Here is a 15,388-nt window from a genome sequence, read left to right on the forward strand (position 1 = left end):
TAAATTCTGCCCTCTGCTCCATGAGACTGCGTGGCCTCCCTCAGGGAACAAACTCATTGAAAGTACATTCCCCATAATTTTCCATCTCAGTCCCCTGTTTATTGCTGTTATAGTACTTTTAAAATTTACCATTTTATATGTACTTGTTATCTCCTTGATTATTACTCATATCCTCATAGAGCATGTGTTGGGGGCTGGGATAAGCCTGAAACAGGCTGATACAATCCGACCTGAAGGTTGCGCCTGAATAACAGGATGCTGCGGTTAGGAGCCATAGAACTCCCCCTCCTGGACATGCGGGTGGCACACCAATCAGTGCCTTGATCACGCACCCGCCATGCACCCCCCGGCCAATCGCAGGCTAGAGCACGCTTTGAAGCCACCTATCCACTGCACTTCCTCCACTGCCCTCCTCTATATAACTCCCTCCATTTTGAAATAAAATTTGCAGCTTGATCAGAATCCTTTGTCTTGCTGCCATTCTTCGCGCCTCCTGTCCCATCCCCCTTCATCCGTTACAGGTATATCGGCGGACCCCGTTGACTGCCTCGCGGGCCGAGGCAAGCATGTACTCAGCTAGGGTAGAAATTGTGCCTGTTTCTTTCGTAATGGAATAAATATCCAGTGGCTAGCAGAATTCCCCCCACATGTGAGCAGGTAATCCATTTTTGTTTGATGCATGAATGCATAATCTGTAGACAAGTGCGGTTCAGGAATGTCCCTATTGCCTTATGTAGGTGGAAGGCTCAGGCCATCTCTTTATTGCCTGTGCCTTCTCCAGGCACACAGATTCATTTTCAATTGTACCAGTCACTGTACAGAGTTACAAAGCATGCAAAAAGACATGTTTCCTGCCATTTAAAAATTTACTAACGGTTTTACTACTATTTAAATACAGATATTCCCTAGTTCCAAGGCCTACGTTGTCCTCCAATTTTCTGCTGAAGAACTGGATTTCAGAGAATGATAGTTTCTGCCTCTATTACCTTCCTTCAATGCACTTGCCATTTCTTTTGGTTTCGGCACCCATAACCACCTGAAAGGAGTTAACGAGGGTGTGATTGGGAGACACAGGCTCCCAGCATGTGCTGTTGCTGCCATCAAAACGCGATCTGTAAATAAAGACGGCGCCAACCTCAGTGGCTCTGTTGCACCATGAGAGCAGAGCAGCTCAAAGCTCAGGTCTGATCGTGTCGCACATGCGCTGTGAGTCCAGACTGCTTGGACTCCTGCTCTGAGGGCTTGGTGTTCTGCAGAGCGCTAACCTGCAACTTTTTCATGGCAAGTAATAACAGTACTTCTTTCTCGATAGGAGTTCTGTCTCTCCTTGCAATTTATCCAGGGCCTGACCAGCAGTTGTTGGAAACCAAATTTTAAGAAATTTACCTTTGCTTCCCATTCCATTCCAGCCACCGAAATTCCTAAAAGAATCACCACTGTGATTGAGCCTATTATCCGGATGTCATTGGTTGGATCCACCATCATTGAATCGCTCTCCTGGGGAAAAATCACAACAACGGTTAGAGTTGGAGCGTTCTCTTTTGCATATTTATTGTATCATTTAACAGTAAGATGAATACTAATACACTAATGTCTGGGGTCATACAGAATAACTGGAAAATGAAGTGCTCATAAACTTGATAAGATAAAGAACTTAACATTAATTTTTTTCTTATGATAATAGGCATTTGATAGCCAAGGTTAGGAGATGGAAATTTTAGAGATTCATTCTAGTCACAGCTTTAGAAGCTATCACAGCACTAGGTAAAAGTAAGTGCACATACATACACCATGTATTGTTTCAGAATGACTAGTTATTTTCGTGTGTCAGGGATATCCTAGACGAATAGAAATGGGTAGTTTCCACTGTGCATATTGGAAAATAAGTGTTATTCAATTAAAGAACCAACTACACAAAGCAGACAATGCATCTCCTGAAGATAGAATACCTTATGAACTATATACCCCGCTCATTCATTCACCTAGTTTTTTGACAGAGGTACTGTTAGCAGCTAAATTCGGTGAATGCTATCCCTACCACAAAGGAGGACTAGACATGAGTTCGTAGGCCAGGTGATTCATGTCTCCCGTATGCACCACTGGCTATAGATGGGGCACCTACACCAGGAAATGCCTGTTTTTCTGCAGTGAGTTATTCTGATGTTTTAAGTTTCTTTCTGTTTGGAAATCTATACTTATGACAGTAATACAGTAGTTTCCCTTTTATTGGTGGTTTCTCCATCCGTGGTTTCAGTCACCCACAGTCAACCATGGTCCAAAAATATTAAATCGAAAATTTCAGAAATAAACAATTCATACGCTTTAAATTGACTGCCATTCTGAGTAGTGTGGTGAAATCTTGTGTTGTCCTGCTCTGTCTCACCTGGATGTGAATCTTGGCAGTGTGCTGGCAATTCAGATAGGCCAAAGTTAGAGAGTGCTTCATTTAAGTGAAAAAGTGAGCTCAGTACAATAAGGTATTTTGAGAGAGGTCATATCCATATAACTTTTATTACAGCATGTTCTTTTAATTGTTATATTTTCTTATGAGTTATTGTCAACCTCTTAGTGTGATTAATTTATAAACTTTAGCATAAATATCTATAGGAAAAACATAGTATATATAGGCTTAGTAATACCCGTAGTCTTAGGTAGCCACTGGAGGTCTTAGAGCTTATCCTCAGTGAATGGAATGGGAGTACTGTATTGCTGCTGATAATAACACCCATTATCTATCTTATGGTTTGTATTTTATGTAGTATTTCATGTACATTATTTCATGATTTGTACCACATTTATGTGAAATGTATAAAACAATATTAGCCTACATTAACCATTTGGAAAACAAACTTCAGATGAATAGAGGGACTGGTCTAAAATATATCAGCTGGTGAATGTGAGAGCCATGATTTTAAGCCAGCTCTGATGCCAAACCTAGGGCTCCTTCAACTATATTGAATTTCCATATTCTGCAGAATAAATGTATTTCTTCTCATCGTGCCATATTACCATAATATGACCTAGTGCCCTGACAAGGCAAATTGAGTAAAATTTGTTGCTTGGCTGAAGAAAAGCTTTTACTTACCTTAAGAAGGTCTACCACAGTCTCAGCAAATCCCACCACATACATAGCAACAGCCACTGCATTGGCAAAAGCAAAGATCAAGCCTATTGACCCACCGAATTCTGGCCCTAAGCTTCTGGAAATAAGATAGTAGGCTCCACCTGAAACAAAAATGAATATACTTTACTTTGAGAAACTGCTAAGGGACTTAGTTTATATGGCAAAGTAACTTTGAGAACATATAAAATATTAATTATTCTAATAAAAAGATGCTAATTTCCTAATAATTTTGGGAATCTTGTTTTACCTTAATAAATAGCTTAACCCTTCCTTGCACTCTGTACATAACCTACCATAGAACTATCCTGATTTAGTAAACCCAACTTATTGAAACCTAATTATATACAAGTGTGACAAAAAAGAACACAGTAAACTTTACCAACAATGCTTTGTCTTTTACAAAAGTTCATTGGAGAGTTGTTACATTATTGAATATAACTGAGGTAAAATTTTATATCTGAAATTTCCAAGAACAGGCAGGCCTAGGCAAACAATGAAGTGGGCAAAGTTTATCATTGTTATTCTAACTTCCTTTCTATTATAATTTTCTGGTACATATTTGCTGTATAAAAATGGTACCTGTGTAGTGTACCATTTTTATATTATCCACTATATAAATCAGACTTTTAAAAAATGTTTTTAGCTCGAAAAGGCATGATGTGTATGGAGGTGACAAATGGGAAGAAAGGGAAGGAGAACCTGGAACAATTGCTTCTGCCTTGGACCTTCAGAAGGTAGCCCTATATATGGCTGAATTTCTGTGCACGTGAAAGACTGAGCTCGGCTGGTTAACTCCTTAGAGAGCACCAAGAGCGTGTCGGTGAGAGAAAAAGGACCACACATCGAGAGGCCTGGATAAGTAGATGTTAGTGCAGACATAGTAAATTAATAGCTTCCTATACCAAGCTAGTCTTTGAGGTGGATGGAACTGGTAGGGAAATGATATTGAACAAACATATCTACAGCTAGTGGTGGAGGGAGGTTGTGGGGTGGAGGGATTGGGTAAAAAGGGGAAAGGACTCGTGGATGTGGACAGTGGTGTGGTGACTGCTGGGGAGAGGGGGGGTCCGAGGGGACCAAATGGTTATAGAAAAAAATTACAATAAAGATTAAATTAAAAAAGTAAAAAACTAAAAAAAAATCAAAACAATCTTTTACTGAAGACGAATTGCCTCCACTGTAGTAACTCTTACAGGTTAAGGGGTCAAAGCCCTCTCTAAAAATGTAACCTATTATCTAAGTGGGGCAAATACCCATTATTTCCTTTGTGCAGATTACTTTAAATAAATTGGCCAGCCAGTTCCTTAGGCTTGGTCGAAATGACAGCCAGGCAGAAATTGTGAGAGGAGGGATGTTGTGGGTAGGATGGTGCTTTGAAGGCCTGCGGTAGGAGATATGGATACAATGCCCAAGGAGAGACCCTGAAGAACCAAAGCAGAATGGGAACGGAGAAGAAGAGAACTTAGAACATGGGTCAACTTTACCCCCTTCATTTTCTGCTTAGGACTGTTTGCTCCTGGATGATCTGAAAGAAACTGTTTTGTTTGTTTTTCTCTTCTTTTTGAAGATCTTTCACGGCTGTGGGCCACTGGAAACAGAGTGTTGGGGTGAGCTATGAGGACTGACTGGGTGGGAAGTATCAGCAGTGTTAGCCAGGGCACTGGGGAAGGGCCCGGGAGACGGCCTGCAGGGCTCATCCGAGGCACAGAGGAACGCCTTCTTTCTCACACCTGGTCACTCTCTACTTCATAAACATGTTTACTCACTGGAAATGGGTTGACGAAGTCTTTTCTGGAGATCTCTTAATATTAGTTGAGAATAATTTTGCCTTACTCCTTACATTTTGGGTTCTTTTATTTTAAATCTTTGGAGACTAATTATCAATATACAATTTTTATTTCCAACATTAAACCAACTCTAAAGGTTGCCATGTCACCAAAGCGTGCAGTCATAAGTAAATGAATTAATTGGCTTACCTCCTCTTACGACTCCATTTGTGCAAATGGCAGACATAGAAATACCTGTGAGTGTTGTCACCACCACACTCAGGCCAATGACGATGACGCCAAGACCTGCAAAACCCCCCAAGAAAAGCGTTTGGCTCCAGGACTTCCCAAAAGTCCACTTCAGGAGGCAGCAGCCTGACTCTTGTCACGGAAGGATCCATCTCCCCACGAAAAACCTGGAATGTTCTAAAGAGTCCCATTCCACGAAGTTCCAGGGAACACCTGAAATGTAGTAAACTTTAAAACTGAAGCTATGTCCAGGGATCGTTTTCCAAGAAACGCCAGCAGGAGGAATGCAGACTTGCCTGAAAAAGGGAACCTTTACCTGAGGAAATCGAACACCTGCATACCAGGACCTGCAACCTGAGAGAGAGGCCCTCGGAAAGGAGGCCGCAGCTGCCCGGAGGGAACTGGGACCGCGCTCCTAGTACATTACGTTTCCTCCGGGCTCCAGCTCATCAGGGGCTAGCCAGGCTCCCAGAACACTGGGCTACTTTCTCGTTCCCATCAAAAAAATACGTATATATAGAAAGTTTTTGCCTACCCGTAGCAAGTGATGAGAGCATTAGATATCTTAGAAATTTTACCTCCACGAACAAACCCGTTAGTTGCTATTGCGGAAGTTGACAACCCAGTAATAGAAGTTACCATGGTGGAAAGAAGAATTATGAGAACTCCGAGACCTGTCAGCAATGAAAGATAAAAGATATTATATTTTACTTGTCTTCCATGGATTCCCTGTTGCCACAAACTACACTGCCTTTAATTTTTTATATCCGAGCCGTGGGCCCCAACGGAGTTCCGTTGTGCTACGGAGACACTGAGAAACCGGCTTGCCTGGCATACAGATCAAGTCGGAGAGCTGCTCATTAGGGTGAAGGATGGTTTCCAGAAGTAAAAGTGTGAGCTGCAGCCCTGGAAAGGAAAAGTTGACTAGTGCTGGTGTCCTGGGAGAGAAACCGCCCTGGCTGTGAAAAGAGAAAACATGACATTTGACCTTCTCTCTTGCTTGAAAGGAACCTGAGTGAGAAAGTTGAGGGGTTGACAAAGGTTAAATCCTTCACCATTCTTCTTGCCTCTCTCTTGCCTGAGGGGTGGGGGAGTAAGGAACCAACTTGGATTACCTTTAAAAATACTCCAAAAAGGTCACTGGTGAACTATTTGAGCCTCTGTTGCCTTTACCTTACCAATGATTGTGCGGGTCACAAGTTTAATTACCTCCTCTGACATATCCATTTGTGGCAATAGCAGAGGTGGATAGACCAGTGATAGCAGTCACTGTCACGGCTAAGCCGATGATAATCACACCAAGACCTCAGTTGGGAGAGGAAAAATAAAGGCAATTAATTAATGGGTGGAACAATCCATTAGATCGTTTACAAAAAAGGCCAGCAAGTCTAGGGTCACATTTCACGGAAGGACCACATTTGAATTAACAAGCTGGCTTAACAGTCACCACAGAGTAAGTGCTCAGATTTAAAGTTTCCTGCCTATAGCAGCACAGATCCTAGAAACTCAAGAGCTAAAACGCAGTGTGAAGTTGCACACAACTAAGCAACTATAGCTGGTCAAAATTTAATGTGAACCCCATTTATGATGACAAAGTTCTAAGGACACCTATAAACATGGTAATTGGTCTACACAGTACTAAGCTGTTCCTCTAACTAAAGAGTGGATGTTCACCTTTTCAGGTAACTATCTTTTTGTGTACATTTGGTTGTGTAGGAGTGGAGAATTACATACAATATAACAGATTGTTCATCTGGCAGGGAAATAATGTGGAAAGAATCAAATTGAACTACTTCCACTCACTGGCTATGTGACCTCTGACAAGTTACTTATTTTCTGAGTCAAAAGTGGCAATAAAATTAGAAAGGGTGCGTGGGTAAGTGGCTAGCATAGTGCGTGGCATGCAGGTCACAGTCAGTGGCACTGCTTTTTGATCAGATCCCGCAGTCATAACAACTATTGTTTATGAAAAGCCAACTGCATATCCAGCTATGTGTTAGGTAGCATGAGAAGTACAAGGAGCAAATAAAATGAAAAAAAAAAAGCTTTCCTCCAGAAGCTTATGGTACAGAAGTCAATGATTATGAGAGGGAAAAAGTGGTGAGCCAGAATTTAAAGGAAGGCGAGGGTGCCTTTAGCTAAGGATTATTTTGAGTTAAAGGCAATTGAGAAGTAGATACCTCCCTATATTTGCTTAAAAAACGGCACAAATTTGTAAACACACCAGAGACCATTCTAGACCTTTATAAGCTGGAATTGATACCAGAGGAACATAACAAACTTTACTTATCTTCCATTAGTTCCTCCATATATTTGCCTTCCCACAATTTGCCAACCTAAAAACTCAGTCCTTTCCTTTTGTCTGGTCACTTCTCTAAAAATGTATCATCTTCTTAGATTCTGTATAAGCACAAGTTCAAATCACCACTTTGCTGAGAGCCATTGCTGAGTCTTCTTTTCACGTGTATACACTACCCATGTTAGTAAACTTCTGATTGATTTTCTCTCATTAATCTGTCTTTTGTCAGTCTCATTTACAGAGCTCTAGCCAATGAGCCTAATATCAGTAGATGGAAAACAGTATTCTTTTGCTGTAATATCCTCTTCAATGAAGGTTGACCCAGAATTCAGGGAGCATTCAGGGGTCACAGGCACTGAAATCACACTGGCTCCAGCCAGAACGTTTTTGCCTGGGCCCGTTTTGTATGATCCCTGACATAAAACGGATGCTCCATAATTGTTGGCAGTCTCACTCATCCCAAGGATGATTAGAAAGGTAATCAGCCAAGAGAGGCTGTGCTCTTCCCGGACATTCCCTGGGAGAAAGGGAAGTCCAGGGAGGTTAGGATAGAAATGGGAATGAGGTACTAGAGGCTGGCCCTTTTGGCACTCTCAGCTATATTCTGGCTCTCGCAGAAATCTCTAGGCTATTTTACTGGTTAAAGTGAAGTAGCAAGAGGCAGAGTGTGGGCACGACATGCATATTTGGACCATATTGTTTTGGCTCTGTCTGCTCTAGAAAGTTTGGTGTGGAAACAAACAGTTGCACTAAATTCTCCCTATCCATTGCAGGAATCCTGGGGTGAACCTCACCTGTCCAACACCATGTGACCTCAGTTCTTGGTACCCATAAAAGTGACTTTTAACAATTTTTTGCACATCATTTCCTTTTGTCTTTGTTTTGAGTAAGTCTGTTATCAAATGTTTAGCTCACCCTATCAGTTGTACAGAACCATATAGTTCGCATTTCAGGGTATTAAACCAACTCTGATTTTATTATCTCCCTACTCTTGCCTCTATTTTTCAACAATTCTTAACTTATCCTTTGGCATTGATTGCATACATTTCAGTTAACTGTATTAAACCCCGAAACAAATTTTATACACTTAAACATTGAGAAATTTGCTTCTCTCACACAAATATAAAATCACAGTGTAAAAGGCAGCTTAGAGAACACTCAATTCATGATTTTCTCAAAGTGCAGTCCTTTAACCACCTGCTTCAGGAAATGCCTGGGGTTCTCACTAAAAATGCCACACCTACTGAGTTTGGATCTTTCAAAGTAAGTCCCTGGATTCTGTTGTTTTACAACTTAATTTCCCAGGTAGTTCTTATGTACAGCATCATCTGAAAAATTATCATACTATCCTCAGCCTATCTCAATGTGTGTCTGTCTATTCAGCAAGGTCCTTTAGCATTATTTTAGAACAATTAATTAGGAAACAATCCAGTTCCCTAATTTGTAGATGAGAAAATAAAGCTCACAAGGTATAAATAACTTGCTTCAGGGCATACCTGCTTTTCATGCCCTTCTTCCCTACCTGGTGGTTATGCTTATGGGAAACCCCAAATTATTCCCAAAGCAAAAAGAAACTACTTGTATTGTTTCTTTTCTTGCCCAATAAAGGAGGCTCCAACAGGACCCAGGTGGTGGTGACTTGATGAACTCATTTAGCTTTAAGCTTAGAGCAAAGGCCAGTAAAACTGAGTAAGAGTGGTAATAAGTTTCTGTTACTCATGAAAATCTATTTTCTGAGAATTAAAAGAAAAAGACCCGCCACTCAAAGGAAAGGATAGTGCAAGACTTAACACCCATTTAGTTAGAACTCTACTCTTTTCGAAGGTAGGATTGAACTGCTTAAATAAAAGGTCCTTATTAAAACAATGCTGATGTCTGAAAGCATAATAAACAGTTTAGCAGAAGATAGGATTCTTTGGATTTTATGGTTTTGCAGTAAACATGAAACTGGATTGCCTGTGAAGAGTAATGTAAGATCTGATTAAAGTTCAGATTATGGCACAAACATATGGATGTTAAATAAGTTGCATTAAAAAGAATTACTCTTGCCCTTGGCTATGCTCACACCTCCAAACAAAGTAATGTTTCTTGATGATCTCAATAAGTTACTTAACTGCCCTTAAAAACCCAATTTTGCATGAAACCCTGGAGCAAAACTTGGCAATATTAAGATGCAGATTTTCCATGGACCGGCATACACTTATTTTGGGCCCTGTGGCTGTAAGCATTCATTTGATACGCATCATAAAGCCAGCAAGCAGCCCTTTGTCAGGAACTGAGCAGTTGCCAAGCATGAAACATGGAGGAACTATGGGAACCGGTTCCAGTTTTTCAAATTGCAACCCAGCCCTTCCTTTTTCTGAGTTAGTTTTCTGATGATTCTGAAATGTGTTTTGAGAAGTGAAGGCAATAAATAATGACCAAGTACCTTTTAACTTTGAATTAAGATACATTCTGGAGTAGAATCTGAAAACACATCCAAATCTGTATGTTTTTGATGCTAATGATTTATAAGTCTTCCCCAAGAGTAAATCCATAATGTATTTTCCATGAGTAGAATGCCATGAGTTTTTATTGCAGTAAGTCAGGAACTTTGATAAAATTCAAATAAATTTTTCAAAAAAATATTATTAATATACTCTCAACAACAAAAAAATTGCCATAGGAAATAATACTTTAAATAGAATATAATATTTGAAAACATTAAATAATTACAACATCATCCATTTTTCATTTGGAAAAAATTACCAAGTTATATACAGTATCTCAGTCATTTTATCTATGACTTTAAGCTTCTATCTTGCAGTATTTTGTTAACCTTTTTTTCTTACTGCTGATATCTGAAATTGACACAATTATTTTCTTTGGAAGGTGTTCAACAATTTAGCATTTTTATTAGTCAGGTCCCACTTTCACCTGTTTTCCACCAGTTATTTTTTTACTTAGTGAAGTTTTGCCAATAATCATAAGGGGGATGGATACTCTGATAAATGTCAGTATGTCCCCAAATATGAATACTATTATTTAAGATGAATGTGCATCTATATACCTGTCACCTGAAACTCTATGAAAATACTGAAAATTTCCTACAGCATTTATCTGGTTGGCACGCTGGAAAATTCCAGTCTCCCAGGGGTTAGCACTTCACCTTTCCTCTCTGACAAACATGTTCTGAGAGAAAAGGCAAAAAAGCCCAAAAGCTCTTCTCTGACCTTCAACTCATATTCAGCATTAATGGTGAACACAAGTTGCTTATTGAGTTTATATTTTACATCAGAAATTATAGAGGAGAGGAAAAAGTGCTTACCAATTCCAGCTTCTCCAACAATCCAGGAGAGGCGAATGAAGAGCATGACACCCCAGATATTCAGCATGCATCTTACCTGTGAATGGAAGGCACATTGAAAGGGACATGAGAACTGAGAGAGGGGCAGAACCCAGGTCTCTGCAAGTCTGGTGTTCAGGCCTTGCTAACACTCCGTCTACTAGAACACTGAATGGATAACTTTCGTTTGTAAACATAGGAGCTTTCTCACCAGCACACCTTTCACCCATCCAAACTTCACAGCACCGGATTTATCTTCTTCTTTGTTTTCAGCTGGATCATCTCCCGGCATCCCATCACCGTTAGCCACCCTGTCAGCCGAACCTGGGGCCACTGCCACATTCTGCATTTTTACAGACAGCAAAAACACAGGAAATGGTCAATAAACACACGGTTCCATACAAAGTTCAGCACCAATCAAAACAATGGACATACACTTTTAGACAAAAATACTGTACACATTTTAATAAGATCATTAATTTTCCTGGGAAGCTGAGTGATTTTAGGCACCAAGACTGCAGGTGTAGTAAAGGAACCCAGGCAGTTGTACTGATAAGAATATTACCGTAGAATAAATGGCCAGATTTGGATTTGTTTAGAACACAAAAGGAAAAAAGAGAAAAGAAGGGGCGTGATCAAGAGAGGAAAGTCTATTGTAAGCGAATGAGGGCCTTTGAGAAGAGGGCCTGAAAGTTAACCTTCCTCATGTTATGGAGGTCCTGGCCTTCCTCCCATTACTGTCTATGGGCATCATTTTACTCATCTCAAATAATGATGACAAAACTTCTCTACTCATGTCAGAATATCTTTAAGAAGATTCAGTGGAAGAATATAGACTTTTTATTTTTAAGAGAAACATTTGAAGGCACCACATGGCTACGAGGGGGCTATTTCTGTAGGGAGAACTTCTTTCAGCTGCAACATGCCTTTGCCTGAGAACTGTTGGCTGTGCCGTTAGTATTGTACAGAAGAAGAGAAGTCTCACAATTAGAAAGACAGGCTGAGTAGAAATGAGTAGTATAAAAAAGGTCAAACCATTATTTATTTGTTGATTTTCCCTGGGCTTAATTTTGAAAAAGACCTTCCTCATCAGTAGGAAGTCTATGAATTTAAGGTGAGAGAAAGCTCAGTTTCTCTCAAAAAACAACTCGCTAAGTGCTTTTTTAGGCATGACCTTTATTTATTTCAGGAGCATCCACTGGATTTAGCCTATCTGACACTTACCTGACTCATTAATGGTTAGACTACACCCCAGTGTACTTCCCAAAGCAATCTTTCTGGGAAGGGGTTTGAGACAATTGGGGAAGTCTTTTAATTCAGCACTTAATCATCATTATTAAAGGACAACTTTATTTTGTTTAAATGTTTTAAGCCCAGAATGATGTGTAATAGGTTTTAGACAAGGGCATTTTTTCCCCTCTCTAAAATGGAACTGGTGTGAAATAAATACTCAGTACTTATTATAAGAACCTTATTTGGGAATGATTGAAGTTCTTGCCCTTGCCCTGCTCAAGGATTCTTGCTGCTTTGGGCTGTTGTGTGTCATTAGGCTATGCACTGTAAACTGACCCTAATTTAGGCTGTTTACTCCAGTTGATTTTTACTTTATGTCTCCTTCCAGAATTTTTTAAACCTCTCTCTCTACATAAGGATTTCTCCCAACATTGTTCTCCTATAAGGCTTTTTTCACAATACTAATGTGAGCAGGGAAGCCAATGTAATACAATGCAATGAGTCCACTGAATTGAAGGAAGATGGTGATGTGGGTTACTTCTCATCAATGCCAGTCAAGGCCTCATCCAATAGGCCATTGATAAACAGCACTGAATTCATAAAGTGAACTTGAAGGCCACCTGCTCTTCATCTCTTAGGAGCTGGTAACTGAGTTTCTTACCCATTCATGCTTTCTATTTTCTTTCTCTTCCTTCCCTATTGGGCATTCCATTTCTCACTGTTTTCTTTGTGCAGGCCACATTAAGAGAGAAAAAGGAATGGAAAACAATCCAAAGCCGTATTATTTTATTATCTTACAACAGCATTGGCGAGAAAAGTTGGACAACAAAGGACACAACTTGATAGTTAAAGTTTAGTTCTGAATTACCCAAGGTATATCTTAATTAAGCATCCTTAAGTCCTGATTTGCACAGATAATTGAAAGTTGACATCATATATGCACATCAGTGTAAGATATGAATAAATAAAGTCCATGGACACGGAGACTGAACTAACAGGGAAGGACCTAGTGCTCTATACCAGCCACGGATGCAAGTTATATATGTAATTCATAATTTTTCAGTAGTTACTTTTTAAAAAGTAAAAAGAAATTAGTAAAATAGCATGGGTTGTAATGTGGACCCTTAAATTTAAAATGTATATTTAATTTCTGAGGAATATCATATTTTTAATATTTGCAATGTAAATATTCATGAACAGTTTAGCACCCCACCTTGTAGGAGGAGCCTGAATCACAGACCATCCTAATAATATAATTTACTCAATAGAATCTATATAAAATATTATCACTTCAACATATAATTGGTATAAAAGGAGTAATGAGGTACTTTCCATTCTTTTTTTCACGCTGTGTCTTGGAGACCTGGCATGTGGTTTATGCCAACAGAGCATCTCCATTTGGACTGGCCCCATTACAGATGCTCAGCAGCACATGTGACTTGCCGCTAGCATGTAGGATGACACGTGTCAATATCATACAGCCAGTTACAGATGGATGAAAGAGTTAAGGTTGTTTTCCAATCAATTACAAACTCAACTTTTCTCTAAGAAAGTTCTACGCATGTAAGGTGACTGAGTGTGTCAAATGTAACTTTCATTTTCCACAGCTGGAAAATCAGTGAGAGCAGGGAATTGAGCAATGTGTTAAAATGTCTATGAATGTTGAAGAGATTATTTGGTTAGAAGATTCATTTATTGACTTATCATGAGAAAAAAACTCTAAAACTTGTCAGTACTCTAGTTAATCAAGATTCCATGGCCAGATTAAGAAGTACAAATTGCCAATTATAAAAATAGTCACGGGGTTATAAGGGAATATAGTAATAAAATTATAATAACTATATATGGTGTCAGATGGGTGATCACTTCATAAGGTATATAAATGTCTAATCACTATGTTGTACACTGAAACTAATATAATATTGCGTGTCACATAATTGGGAAGTGAATTAATTTAAAAATTGTTATTTAAATGTTAATATACTGGGGGGAAGAAAAAGACCCATGGCCAGACCATTGGCAGGTACTCATTCAGGGAACAGGCAATTTCCTTTCCCTGCATTAATTGGGGATCACATGAGATAAAGCCTTAATCACTTGCTTTGTAAAAGCTATCCTGGGAATAAAACTCATGTTTTATGATTAAACCTGAACTTGAAGGTTTGGTCCAGGAAATTGCTCTGCTCTCTGATGAACTCTGGGGGTAACTGTGACCCTTAGATCTGGATGAATGAGAATGCTAATTCCTGTGAAACACATCTCACAAAGTAGGCTGCAGGATGACTAAGATATTTAACATTACTCTTTAAATGAACATTTCCATCTGATTGATTTCCTTCCACTAATGTTTAACAGTTCTTCAAGTTATCACTAAGACATCATGATATAACACAAAAGGAATATTCTGTAAGGCATGTGAGGGAAATAATCATATATGGAAACTAGTAAGGCAATATTTTCTTAACTCTTCAAAAATAGAGACAGTGTAAGATGCGTAGCCCTTCCTTAGGTACATATGTTCAACCTACTAGAGTTTCAAAGTTTTAAATATATTTATACCTTGGAGGGGGAAAAATTTGAATGCATAGATTTCTTCTATTGCCTGCAAAGGTCTGATAGTAAATTCACGAGTACAGAATGCATCCCATTGCTCACTCTCACGTGGGAGCCGACCGCTGCACCACATACACTAGAAGACTTGGAGTCTGGTTTTGGCTATGCAATTAATTCAGGGTGTGTCCTTCAGCAAGTTATTTAACCTTTTCCTGGATACTGCAAATGAGGATAAATTTGCTGGGTTTTCTGAAAATCTTACTTTGAAGTAGTTTACTCTAAAGGCAAAATCATTTTTCTGTGTTTGCCCTCTTCCTGTTCCAACATGACAAAGCAAAACTTGGTATCACTTCTTAATAACAGCCTTTTTTGCAAGCCCAAACAGCAATTATAAAGTCACCTTATCATCAAAGTGTGGCCAAGGCTGCGGGTGGAGGCTCTGTGGGGCTTAGTGGCTGTGAACTGTTGCCAGTGGCAGGCAGACTCCTGGCTGCTGCATGTTCTTGGGACCGAAGTCTGGGAGACTAATAAAAGTTTCATGATTGCTGCCTGAAACCAGTTTTTTCCTGTATACTTTGAATTAATTTGTTCACACTCCATTATCATAAATGATGACCCACAACCTTTCATAAATGCATTTTAAATTGCATCGCTTTAGGGAATGATTATTTATTTACTGAGAATTTGTACCTGTGCATCAAGTATTCAGAGAAGATAAAATAAAGTGACTCAGAAAGAAAAATGGAAAAAAAAAAGAAAGACCATTTGATAAAAATTTTTGCTGCACTAATGCAGATAAACTAGTAAAGCTTCAGTCATATACAGATTAAGGGGTAAAC

The 15,388-nt window shown here is 39.3% G+C and overlaps 1 protein-coding gene across 4 annotated transcripts in view; it reads right to left on the reverse strand.

Moving 5' to 3' along the window:
- SLC12A1 (solute carrier family 12 member 1) overlaps positions 1 to 15,388 on the reverse strand; it is a 77,036-nt gene that overhangs the window by 53,608 nt on the left and 8,040 nt on the right. Inside the window, exons 3-8 of one of the 4 annotated variants that reach the window (XM_037156472.2) lie at positions 10,975 to 11,106; positions 10,746 to 10,821; positions 5,718 to 5,813; positions 5,101 to 5,196; positions 3,086 to 3,225; positions 1,387 to 1,497 (exon numbers count right to left, since the gene is read on the reverse strand). In XM_037156472.2, the coding sequence (XP_037012367.1) occupies positions 1,387 to 1,497; positions 3,086 to 3,225; positions 5,101 to 5,196; positions 5,718 to 5,813; positions 10,746 to 10,821; positions 10,975 to 11,106 (651 nt within the window). Of the gene's footprint in view, positions 1 to 1,386; positions 1,498 to 3,085; positions 3,226 to 5,100; positions 5,197 to 5,717; positions 5,814 to 6,348; positions 6,445 to 10,745; positions 10,822 to 10,974; positions 11,107 to 15,388 lie in introns of all 4 variants that reach the window. The other 3 variants (XM_037156475.2, XM_037156473.2, XM_037156476.2) reach the window with 3 other exon arrangements.

Source organism: Artibeus jamaicensis, unplaced genomic scaffold, assembly GCF_021234435.1.
Source record: "Artibeus jamaicensis isolate MK-2021 breed Jamaican fruit bat unplaced genomic scaffold, CSHL_Jam_final contig_548, whole genome shotgun sequence".
Lineage (NCBI taxonomy): Eukaryota > Metazoa > Chordata > Mammalia > Chiroptera > Phyllostomidae > Artibeus > Artibeus jamaicensis.